Genomic DNA, 12,232 nt, shown 5'->3' with positions numbered 1-12,232 from the left:
CAAACCAGACCTAGAAATGTATGAACATTTCCCTAACAAAATGCTGTATAAATAGTATCAGCCGTTCTGTTTGGAGACTGAGGAAGGTTTTTATTAATTAATGAACGAAATGTAAGCACAAATAAGCTGCCTTTTTCAGACTTCCAAACTTGCAGAAGAAGTGCATTACCCCAGCATAACCTTAACCAATTCCCCGAAAGAAGCAAATGAAGTTCCACCATCCATCACAGCTTCTCTAATCTTTTTAGCCTTTTCCTGACCCTCAATCTGACCTCGCTTTCACCATCCATCACACATCTAGCGGCTCTTTCTATCTCATCCGCCATCACAAGCTTACCCTTGCTCATCCTATAATCCAACTTCAACTCCACACCCAGCTCTAAATCTTTCACCATCTGAAATGCATTCATTTGTTGCTCTGAATAGATTGGCCATGTTGCAACTGGTACCCCATTCCACAAGCTCTCCAAGATAGAGTTCCACCCGCAGTGTGACACAAACCCTCCAACTGCTTCATGGGCTAGGGCATCCGCTTGGGGTGCACACCCACAAATCCTCCCTTTCTTCTTTGTTCTCTCCAAGAATCCATCTGGCAAGATACCCTCTAAATCAAGGTTAGTGTACTCCCTTGGTGCCTCGAATTCGCCCTTTGCTGGCGCCTTGCGCACTGACCACAGGAATCTGAACTCGCTACGCTCGGGCCCACATGCAATTTCGCTTAGTTGGGGCTCATCAAAACTCCCTAAGCTTCCGAAGCACAAGAAAACTACTGATGATGGAGGCTGTTGATCAAGCCATCCCAAGATCTCATTGTTTTCAGCTTTGTCAATCTGTAAAATCTTCTGACCCTTGAGACTGACCAGTGGACCAACCGGGTAGATGGGTGGTGTAGAAATAGAACATTCCATCAAAGACTTGAACGCATGTGTTTCAAGCTCTTCAAATGAATTTATAATAAAACCTTCAACCTCCTTGAATCTTCTTGCATGTTCTAGCAATGAAAGGTAGCCCCCCTGCTTGTTAAATAAAAAGGAGGGGCAAAACACCAGTAGGTACAGGTTTTGCATAACCTGGGATGATTGACTCAGGATCTGATTCCTCAAACTCACGACCAGCCTGATCATGTCGAGTTGGAAGGATGAACATGAGGCTAAGAAACGCTGCACTCGAGGCGGAAAACAAGTACGAAGGAATTCCAAGTTTTTTCCCTATGTCAATCATGGCAGTGCAAAAGAAGTCCTAAACCAAGCCAACGACTGGAACTGAGTTGGAGGTTGAATCAGGCAAAGCATGGTTGATTATAGCTTCTTTGGCGTGGGCTTTATGGCTCTCTAAAAAAGTAGTGAAAAACTTTTCTGCTGATTTATAGAAAAGATCTAGCGAAGGAGGATCACATCGAGGAAGCTTGACATATTGTATCCGAGAATCGGATGATGCAGCTAGAGTTTTTGTATATGCATCTGAATCAGGGACGAATGATGATGGAATGACAATAACTGTTACTGAAAATTGATCATATCGATCAAACAGCCGCTTTGCAAACTCTAAAATAGGCACCAGGTGACCAATTCCTGGAACAGGGATGAATAATAGCTTGGCTTTTCTCATTTGCAGCTATCCTTGGTGGTCTTAATTTGGTTAGTGTGCTTTACTTCTCGTTCTCCTTCGTTCTTAAATATTGCTAACTCTTTTGACTCTATGTCAACATAATCTTGGTTTATATTATAATTATATTACAGCTACTTTTTCTTTATAAGTTACTATGAAAGCGAGTTTGATAAGAAAATTAAGGCGAGTATTGATAAAGAAGGTGAATTACAATGACATTTTAACATATGTTGCGTAGCAGAAAGATGGTGCTGAACTATTGATAAACACCCTTTAACCCTTTGTCAACATAATAAGGGTATATAATGTTGACTCTTTCCTTTTGAACTTTAAATAAACCATGATAGCGAGTATTGAGAGTAACAAATGAACCCTTTGTCAACATAATAATATGGGTGTATAATGTTGACTCTTTTCTTTTTCTTTTAAAATAAACCATGATAGCAAGTATTGAGAGTAATAAATGAACCCTTTGTCAACAAAATATGGGTGTATAATGTTGACTTTTTTTCATTTTCTTTCTAAATAAACCATCATTCTCGTGACTCAGCTGGAGAGAACGATGAATGTTTGAGAGACCGGAGACGTGAAATAAATTATCAATTCCAATGGACAAAATTTGGTGAATTAATTTGGAAAAGCTTAAGGCGTAGGCACACTTACTGGTTGGCAGTGGCAGAATTGGGCCTGGGGAGTGGACCCGAACAAGGAGCATGAAAAAGTGAAGTCTAAACTTGTCCCTCCATATATTTTTTTGTTTTTGGGTGGTCATCGCTTATGTTTGGTAGGTTGGAAATTCTAACAAGAATTTACCAAAGGACAGGGTGATTTGCAAGGCATGCCATCTACCCTTAAACTTCAAGTGCATGTTTATGCATCCTCCCCTTTAAATATATATCTCCTATCCCTTATCTCTCCCTCATCCCATAAGAAAAAGAAACCAATGAGTCCCAAAAGCATTTTTTCCACTGTTCTTGTTGCCATTTTTGCTGTTTTTGCATCCAGAGTTGTCATAAATCCAAGCCCTGAGTTCCTCAAATATCTTGTTGATTTTAGTATAACCACTTGTTCATCCTCATCCATCATTGCAACATTCATTCCATTTTACTTCGACAGCCTACATCGACATCATCGTAAACACCCTGATAAGGGCAAAACAGGATCAATTTGTGATGACTTCCCACCAAACTTTCCACCTCCTGAAACCAACACAACGTTGACGCTTTGTGTTGATCGAAACGGGTGTTGCAACTTCACGACAGTGCAATCAGCAGTTGATGCAGTTGCAAACTTTAGCATGAGAAGAACCGTAATATGGATCAATTCGGGCATTTACTAGTGAGACGCTGTTCTTTCCAAGTTCTATAATGAACTCTTTTTTCTCTTTTCCTTTTTTCTTTTGGGTCATATTCATAAGCCTGAATGCGATGCCTTTGCTTTTTCCAGTGAGAAAGTCACTATTCCAAAAACCAAACCCAATATTACATTTCAAGGACAAGGCTATACATCAACTGCAGTTGTTTGGAATGACACTGCTAATTCTGCTAATGGCACCTTTTATAGTGGTTCTGTTCAAGTTTTCTCCGCCAACTTTATTGCTAAGAACATTAGCTTCATGGTGAGACATAATATACTTCAATAAATCTATATAAAATTTGTTAATTATAATTACGAATAAAGATTAAATGTTGTTTTCGATGAAGAAGACATGAACTTTTTATTTATATATATAAGAAAAGTATATCAAAATACATTAATAAAACGAGAAATGAAATTTGTGCTGTCGAATAATGTATTCGAGCTTTTATCATATATTTATGGCAGAATGTAGCTCCTATCGCACGTCCTGGTGATGTTGGGGCACAAGCAGTGGCAATTAGAATAGCAGGAGACCAAGCAGCCTTCTGGGGTTGCGGATTCTTTGGTGCTCAAGACACACTTCATGACGACCGAGGTCGCCATTACTTCAAGGATTGCTATATACAGGGCTCAATCGACTTCATTTTTGGGAATGGAAGGTCTCTATATGAGGTAATGCTTACTGTGAAGCAATCTACACTGCATTTTACAACTTGCATATGTCCTCTCGGCTGTCTAGTCCAGTCCAGTCCAGTCACCTTGCGAAACCAAAACCTTTATAACGATTCAATTTACCCCCTTGTAATACACATTTGGAACAGAATTGCCAGTTGGTTTCCATGGCAAACCCCGTTGCTCCGGGATCCAAAGGCATAAATGGAGCCGTCACGGCACATGGAAGAGCTTCCGGGGATGAGAACACCGGGTTTGCATTCGTGAATTGTAGCGTGGGAGGAACAGGAAGAATATGGCTAGGTCGAGCGTGGCGACCATTCTCGCGGGTAGTTTTTGCTTTGACATCCATGACAGATATTATTGCACCAGAGGGCTGGAATGACTTCAACGATCCTGCAAGAGACCAGTATGGACTGCAATACTCATGGTTAATTTGACTATATGTTAGTTCTAACGTATACACATTACCGACTAAATTTGCTTTTGGCTTATGAACGCAATGCAGGACCATCTCCTATGGAGAGTATAATTGCACGGGTGACGGAGCTAACACGACTTTGAGAGCCCCTTACGTTCAAAAGCTGGATGATACTCAAGCTTCTATTTTCCTTAATACCTCCTATATTGATGGGGATCAGTGGTTGCAATCCTACAATAATTAGCAACCTTACTCAACATTGATAGTGATCCCCGAATAATTCATGTAATAATAACATAATGGAATGATGCTACTTGCCCTAACAATTTAATTTATTCCAACTTTTTATGGACGTGGCACAAATTTATTGGACAAATATGTTCAATGATGACATCAATCTACCAATTCCTAGTTAGACCATATTCATAAATACATGTTTAAAATTGAACCAATACATATTTTTATCACGACGTATCAAACAAATAGTTGAGATTAAGATGAATACCTTTCTTGAATTATTATTATTATTATTTTAGTCTATTAATTGTACTTTATAAATGGTGGCAAATTGATTTAACTGGAACGAATTACTTTGGATCTTTGCCACTCAACTAATTAACGTTGATGGCTAAAAATAACCTTCAATTGATAAGATGATTTTGTTGAAGTTGCCGTTTTTCCTTATAACAAAGTTCGGGTTATTATTCTATGCACGTCAGAGGCTTTTTAGCTTTACGAATCGGGTTAAAGAGTTGACACGTACTTATTTAATAATTAATAAATTTATTAATTTTTAAAAATATACTATAATGGCACATATCAACCTTCTAACTCCATTTATGGAGTTCAAATACTCTATGGACGTACATATAAGATAATTTTTCATAAAATTTATGATGATTTTATCAAAATTTAAAAAAATTAAGGAGATATCTCAGTGGTTAAAGTTAAACTTTAATCACTGAGATATTAACTTTAATTGTGTAATTTAATATTACATGTAAATAAAAGAAAACTCTGGAATTTGAAGGCATCTGTTTTGGATAAGATATATGTTAGACAATCAAGGGAAGGTTTTCATGCAATCTCAATACATATTTAGTAATTGATGAAGCTCACTTGCTCAAAAAGGTTCTATTCAAAGAAAAGAAAAATTGAAACTGTTGCTGGTTTACAAATTTGGCAATGGAAAATGATACACAAAACTTGTAAAAGAGGTAGAACCTCTTAAGTGTTGCGTGGATGGGATGGGAGGAATTCAAGTTATAAGACTTATACTTGAAACATAAACATGCAATCTTGGCCCCCCAAAAAAAAACATAAGCATACAATCTGGGATTAATTAATTTAAAGCATAACAGAGATTATATTTTAAATAATGAATTAAGGAAAAAAAACTTAAAATAATAATGCTATTATCATTTTCAAGTACATGCATGCTTATTAGCAATTACATTATGTTTAATGAATGGTAATAAAAAGTTAGTAAGGACTTCAATTATATTTATTATTTATATATACAAATAGACCTGTCAATATGGGTTGAGAAATATGGGTTGGGTTTGGTCAACCCATTTTTTATATGGGTTATCAAATCCCCAGTCCAGCCCAACTCTTGTTAACTCATGGGCCGGGCTGGGCCAACTCATTTTTTTTTTTCAAAAAAAATATTTTTACTCCAAATCAATAAAATTATGCTTTGATTTAATTCACAAATAGAATAATAAAAATATATTACAAACAAATAAATTACACCAAACATAAATAAGAAAATAAAGTACATCAAACATAAATAAAATTTCAATCTTTAACACAAATTACAATCTCATCAACATAAGTACATAATCAAATATTTATAAAGTTCAAGACTAATTTATGTCCTTCTCAATCTTCGTCCTCAATCAAAACATTTGAATCTTATTTGGACAGCAATGATGTGTCCAAGTCTAAATCATTATAATATAATATTCATTGCTATAAAAGAAACAGATATAGTGAGTTTTAATTTTAACTAAAATTATTAATTTAACAAGTAAAAATTAAAGACATTGAAATATATAAACGAAACAATACCATTGACAGTTAAGAAAAGCCATGCAATCAATTTTTTGTGCAGACAAGCATTTGAACAATTTCATGGCAGAGGGAACTTCTAAACTTGGTGAGAACATGACCACCAATACTAAAAGCATGATGCTACCGTAGTAATCGGAATGCTCAGTACATCTCGTGCCATAATAGAAAGATCAAGAAAGCGCTTAGCATTATCCTTCGAATAATTAAGCACATCCAAGTCTTCAAATACTTCATAATCAAGCTTTACCTCATCTAAATAAACATCAAACTCAGACTTTCCAACAATAGACATTGTTTCATTTTAAAACATTTTGAACTCTTACAATTTTTAAATACATAGACAAAAAAAAAATTATCAAAACATAAATAAAGTAACATAAATTCTCATGTAATAAGATGAAGGAAAGACACAAAACTTATACTAAAGATCTTTGATTCCTTGGGTTTAGTTCCCCCTCTGGCTTGCTTAGGCAAATTACTCATTGAGTGAGAACATGTACTTGATGCACGAGTGTTGCTTGCATATTCTTCAAATAGCTCGTACAATTTTGTCTTCACAATTTCTAACTTTCCATGACAGGTAAAAACATTAATCTTAGAATAGAAAAATTTTAAGAAATCAAGTTTCATCCTTGAGTCAAGAATAGCTCCAAATGCAAGCACTATACTATAATCTTTCCAATACTTGTCAAATTTCATTTTCATATTTTGAGACATATCATTGATAATCTCATCTTCATTATGCAAATTCTCATTTAAAATCGATTCAATTTTCCAAACTTGCATGAAATACAAGTTGGAAAAGATGAACCAAATATCAAGTTTGTGGTCTCATAAAAGGGCTCCAAGAATTCACAAATTATCATTGCTCTCCCCCATTCCTCATCAGATGGATTATATTTATAAGTTCTATCAACAAATTGGAGGCTAGCAAAAGCTTTTTGATATTTGATTGCACTTTCAAGCATCAATTATGTTGAATTCCATCTAGTTGACGCATCTAAACACAACCCAACACCTGCATCAATACCAACGTGTTCAACACATTCTTGAAATTTTTTCATCCTCCCATCCAATGCCTTTACATATTTCACACTCTTCTATCGTAATGTGCAGGTCTGAAAACCCGACCGTTGGACGCAAGAAAAACACTAGGGAGTCGCCACCAATATTTGTTTTAGGTGTGATTGGCCACCTATTGATTTGATTCTAATCGATGAAGTCTTAAATTGATTTTAAGTCCGTCGAGAGAATTTTAAACTGGTCTACGTCTTTTAAGACTAGGTTCGGGAGTGCAGTTACACCCGGGGAAGGATTAGTACCCTTGTGACGCCCGTTCCATGAATGGTACCATTTGATTTTTAAATTATCCAATTAGGGGCATTAATCATTAAATTTATTATGTTTCTTTAGTTATTATTAATTTATTTTAGCCTTTATTTTATCAAAATATTTTATTTGACTCTAAGGCGTGATATGAACATGAGGTATTGTGAAATGCATGCCATGAAATTCAAATAATGTCAGACAAATAACTTTTTATTGATGACATTCTCCAGGATTTGCCCATCATATTGGTGGGATCTGAGGATATTCTCTCACCTAGAGAATTATCCGAGAAATTCACCTTCGTAAATTGACGAAAAAATCTCATTATCGGGGTTATTGTACGCTTTTTAGAAAAAGAATATTTTCATGAATGTAAACCTATTACGAGTAAAAGCCTTTTTATTAAATATGTTTCTCAAGCCCTCCCATCGTACTGGTGGGATCCGGAGACATCCTTTCACTTAGAGAACTTTTCGAGAAAAACTCGCATTCGCAAGATTTTCGAAAAATCCTATCATCGGGACTTATATTCGTGAACAAAAGTATCTATATGCCATGACATGCATGATGCAATAAAGATATATGCTATGCTTATGGAATTCATTATTATTTTTTATTTCTAAATTCTCCTATGTCTTCCTTGCTATTTCTTAAGGACTCTCTTTTTCTATGTTTCCATTTATAATTATGCATATTATGGATCATATATGTTTCTATGCTGTTTGAGTGTATATTTTTACTATATAAACTATCTTTTCACTCAAAATCTACAGCAAGATATCCTATTTCATAATTATATATATTTTGATTCCATTTTTCTCTTTTTATTATCTACCTTATTCCCTTTTCATAACAATTATAAATTTATTACTATATATATTTTATACAAGTAAATATTTAAATTTTATGTTTTAGACATATTTATTATTTCGGATTTTTCATCATTGAGTATTTTAGTTATTTATCAATTTATTTATTGTCATGAGTATTGCCATTTTCACAAATTTTCATTTTTATCTTTGGACAACTTAAATATATGTCATCTATTCTCTTATATATGCCATATTTGTATTTATATTTTGTTTGACTAATTTATTGTATAGTAATTTTTATTTATTAAAAACATCTCAGAATCTCAAAATCGAGGCCCTCCCATCGTACTAGTGGAGCCCTAATTTGGATTCCGAGCTTAGGGAAAATTAATCCAAGATTGCGACTCCTCGCGTCCCGACCAATCATCCCATCATCGGTATTGTTATAATTAAACTTATGGTGTCTTAGGATTCGATTTTCTAAGGTTGATTTTAATGCATATGCTATCGTAGTTATTTGACTAACTTTAATTATTTTTTTTATGTCAAGTATTATACGTTTTTCCATTTTTTATAATCCATTGCATATACTTATCCCCTTTTATATTTTTACCCAAATGTACCACACCAACAACTCTATAACTTCCATTTTTCATTTAATTTAACCTCTATATATATGTATATATATATGTATATATATATGTATATATTTTAACCAATTATTATTTGTTTCATTCATTTTATATTTTTTATTTATCTTTCTATAGCTCTCACTAAAACATATCTCATTTAACAAGTTATGCTCTGTTTTACATATGTACTTCATTTACCTTAGTTTAAATACTCTTAATAAATATTCTCCTACATTTAAATCTCCTTACTTTAGTATATTCAAATTATCTTTATATTTTTATATTTATATTAATAATTATATATATCTATAATCCTCTATTTTCATTATCTTCTTATGCCTAAAAATAATATCTAAGAGTTTTAGAACATTACGCTAAAATAATCTAATCCTAATCCTACATGATTAAACAATAATTCTAAAAACTAACAAGATGAGCTAGCCCAAATCACAACTGATCTGAAGAAAATGACAAAGAATTTACCTTTATGGGCCAAATACCTAACTAGCTTCAGTCCACCGTCTTTCCTACGACGTGGATTCTATTCCCCAAAGTGTACCGCTCGAGGAAGGAAAGGAGAAGTCTGTCTCCTTGGTGACTAACCGACGCCGTTTAAACACCCCCCACAACTAGTTACTCTAAAACCCCAACGATATAAACGACTTTCTTTTTTTTCCTACACTGTTCTCCCTTTTTACTCACTTTATCTCAAAAGCCGCCAGACATCCACTTCCTTCTAACTTCTCAGCTGCTCCTTTTCTTCTTCTCTATTTCTTTTGCTCTCTCCTTTACTAGTTACCCGAAAATCGATCCTAATCCTTTAAATCTTCTTCTCTCCTCAAAAAGCTATTACCTTTCCTCTCCTTTACTCACCCAAGTCAGCAGCTGGAAGCCTCCTTTCTCCTTTCTCTGTCGGCCAAATCTAAGTCAGTCCAAATAGCTTCGATCTTCTCTCCTTTTTAAGCGACCATCAAGTTACCAAAACCCCCTCTATATTACTTTGTGGACTTCCTACCACCGAAAATCCCTCACTAAAACCAAAAATAAAAATCTATCCTTAAAAACTCAAACTAAAAAAAAAAAAATCCTAAAACCAAGCTACTCTGTTTTCTCTCCTTTATCATTGTATATTTTTTTATGAGTTTTTTTTCTTTTTTTTCTCTTGTTTTTTGGGGTTGCTTTTGGCTGCTAGACTAGGGTTTTTTTATTTATTTTTGTTTGTTGTTGTGGATTTTTTGTAGCTGCTATAGTAGTGTTTTTATACCCAATTCCAATCTTGGGGGTGCCGTTTCCACTTTCTACCAGATGCTAGTTTTTCACGTCTGGCACATCGTATTGTGCCTAGCAGGGTGCGGACACACCCTACCAGTCGTCTAACTTTTTCTCATTCATTTTTTTAAGCTTTATTTATTTCATATGTTTTTGGAGTATTCCATATTTTGTTTGGAATTTTAATCTTTGATTAGTACTTTAATTGTTTTGATCCATCCTTAATTGCATTAGTCTTATTGGACTAGTTTTTGATATTGGGCCACCAATGTGCCCAAAGCTGCCCAACACCCAAAAGCTCAATTTTTCAATTTTGGATTGGACATTGGCCCATGACATTAGTGAAAGTCAGTCTATACAAAAAATAAAAATAAAAGTTAAATTAAGCCTAAATTAACCTAAAGGTAATAACTGAATAAAATTAAACTACGATAATGATAATTAATTCTTAAGGGTAGATAAGATATAGGTAGTGTCTACATCTCCCTAATTTTAAACAATGCTTCATTAACTACTTTTAAGCCCTCTTGAACAATAAGATTTAATATATGAGCACAACAACGCATATGAAAAAATTCACCATCACAAATCAAGCTACTTTGCAAATGAAGATGACCTTTCAAGATAGCTTGCGTGTTATCATTAGCAGAAACATTATCTAGAGTAAGAGAGAAAACCTTTTTTATCTATTCCCCATTCTTTCAAATAATCAAATACAGTGGCAACTAATTCAACTCCAGTGTGTGGAGGAGGCATACGACAAAAGTTGAGTAACTTGCTACATAATTTCTAATTTTCATTGACAAAGTGAGCAGTCAAACAAATATAGCCCTCAGAAGTAGATGCTGTCCATACATATGAAGTTAAACAAATTCTATTAGTTACCTTGGCCATGGCTTGTTTAAGTTTCTCTTTCTCTCTAAAATGAATTCTCTAGACATCAGATACAGTAGTGTTTCTAAAATGCATCACTACATTTGGATTTATATACTTAGCCTAAACTCTAATCTTATCATATTCAACAAAAGCATGAGGCAAGTCATGCTTAATTATGGCTTCAGTAAGCATGTCACGTGAAATCCTAGGATTAAATTTTCTAGCCCTTACTTTCCTTTCATAATCCATAAGCATTTGATGTGGATTAAAATATGAAATGAATTTACAAGTTTCAATGTGATGACGTAAATGTGAAGTGCCATAATTAGAGCCATCAAGTTTAGGACCAACCTTATACTTCGTTTTACAATCGTTACAAGTCGCCCTTTCTACTCCATCTTACTTTTTGCCTATTTTAGTGAAATAATTCCAAACATTTGAAGTTTTTTTTTTGGCCCTCTTACTCAATTGTTCAGATTCAGATATATGAGATTGGGAGGGAATTTCATCCTCATTCAAAATGTTCACATCATCATCCAAATTTATACAATTTTCAACTTATTGATCCATCACCACCACCTTCAAATAACATAAACATGAATAAAAAATTTTAAAAATTTACACCAACAAATAACAATATTTATTAATTATATCTATTACAAATGCATTTTTATATATGTAATATATGGTTTAAAATAGATTCCTAAAAGAAAAGGAGAACAAAATTTGCAACGTTAGGTCTTTGCTCTAATTAGCACATTTAATTTTTAAAAAATATTTGATAACATGGAAGAAAAATTCGAAAGATGAATAAAAAAAAAGGGTTAAGCATTCTCACTTTCTCAATCCATAGCAATTTTACCTTACATAATTCAATAAGTTTTTGCCTTTCAAGACAATACAATTACTTGAATCCACAATTTCATTTTGGTTTCTTTTTGAAGTACAAGTTCATTCCAACAGGTAGCTTCTAATCCACAAGTTTATCCTAACTATAATAGATCTCATCTCTCAAAGAGAAGAACAAAATAATTTCTTCTGATACTATAGAATTATAAACAAGCCACCAAAATCTCTATCTATAATAACATCAATTCTTGTCGATAGATCATGTAATATCAAACCTAGTCTTCCCTTATGCTTTTTAGTTATTCATCTAATCATCTTGCCAGTGCCAA

At 33.9% G+C, this 12,232-nt stretch overlaps 1 protein-coding gene and 1 pseudogene across 1 annotated transcript; one reads left to right on the top strand and one right to left on the bottom strand.

The window, feature by feature from the left end:
- LOC18612276 lies at nt 49-1,734 on the bottom strand (annotated as a pseudogene).
- LOC18612275 (probable pectinesterase 8) lies at nt 2,522-4,395 on the top strand. Its single transcript, XM_007048993.2, has 5 exons — nt 2,522-2,946; nt 3,055-3,226; nt 3,433-3,639; nt 3,789-4,048; nt 4,148-4,395. Exons 1-5 carry the CDS (start codon nt 2,552-2,554, stop codon nt 4,302-4,304), a joined length of 1,191 nt encoding a protein of 396 aa, XP_007049055.1. The 5' UTR covers nt 2,522-2,551; the 3' UTR covers nt 4,305-4,395.

The sequence above is a fragment of the Theobroma cacao genome, chromosome 1 (assembly GCF_000208745.1).
Source record: "Theobroma cacao cultivar B97-61/B2 chromosome 1, Criollo_cocoa_genome_V2, whole genome shotgun sequence".
Classification (NCBI taxonomy): Eukaryota; Viridiplantae; Streptophyta; class Magnoliopsida; order Malvales; family Malvaceae; genus Theobroma; species Theobroma cacao.
The sequence above is the reverse complement of the archived record's forward strand: the minus strand, read 5'-3'. Positions and strand labels throughout refer to the sequence as shown.

What these genes read in the sequence shown, in the direction of transcription:
- LOC18612275 (XM_007048993.2), top strand. Translation starts at nt 2,552, where the DNA reads ATGAGTCCCAAAAGCATTTTTTCCACTGTTCTTGTTGCCATTTTTGCT. An exon ending in ATCAATTCGGGCATTTACTA is followed by an intron (nt 2,947 to 3,054) that starts GTGAGACGCTGT and finishes TGCTTTTTCCAG; the next exon opens with TGAGAAAGTCACTATTCCAA. An exon ending in ATGGAAGGTCTCTATATGAG is followed by an intron (nt 3,640 to 3,788) that starts GTAATGCTTACT and finishes CATTTGGAACAG; the next exon opens with AATTGCCAGTTGGTTTCCAT.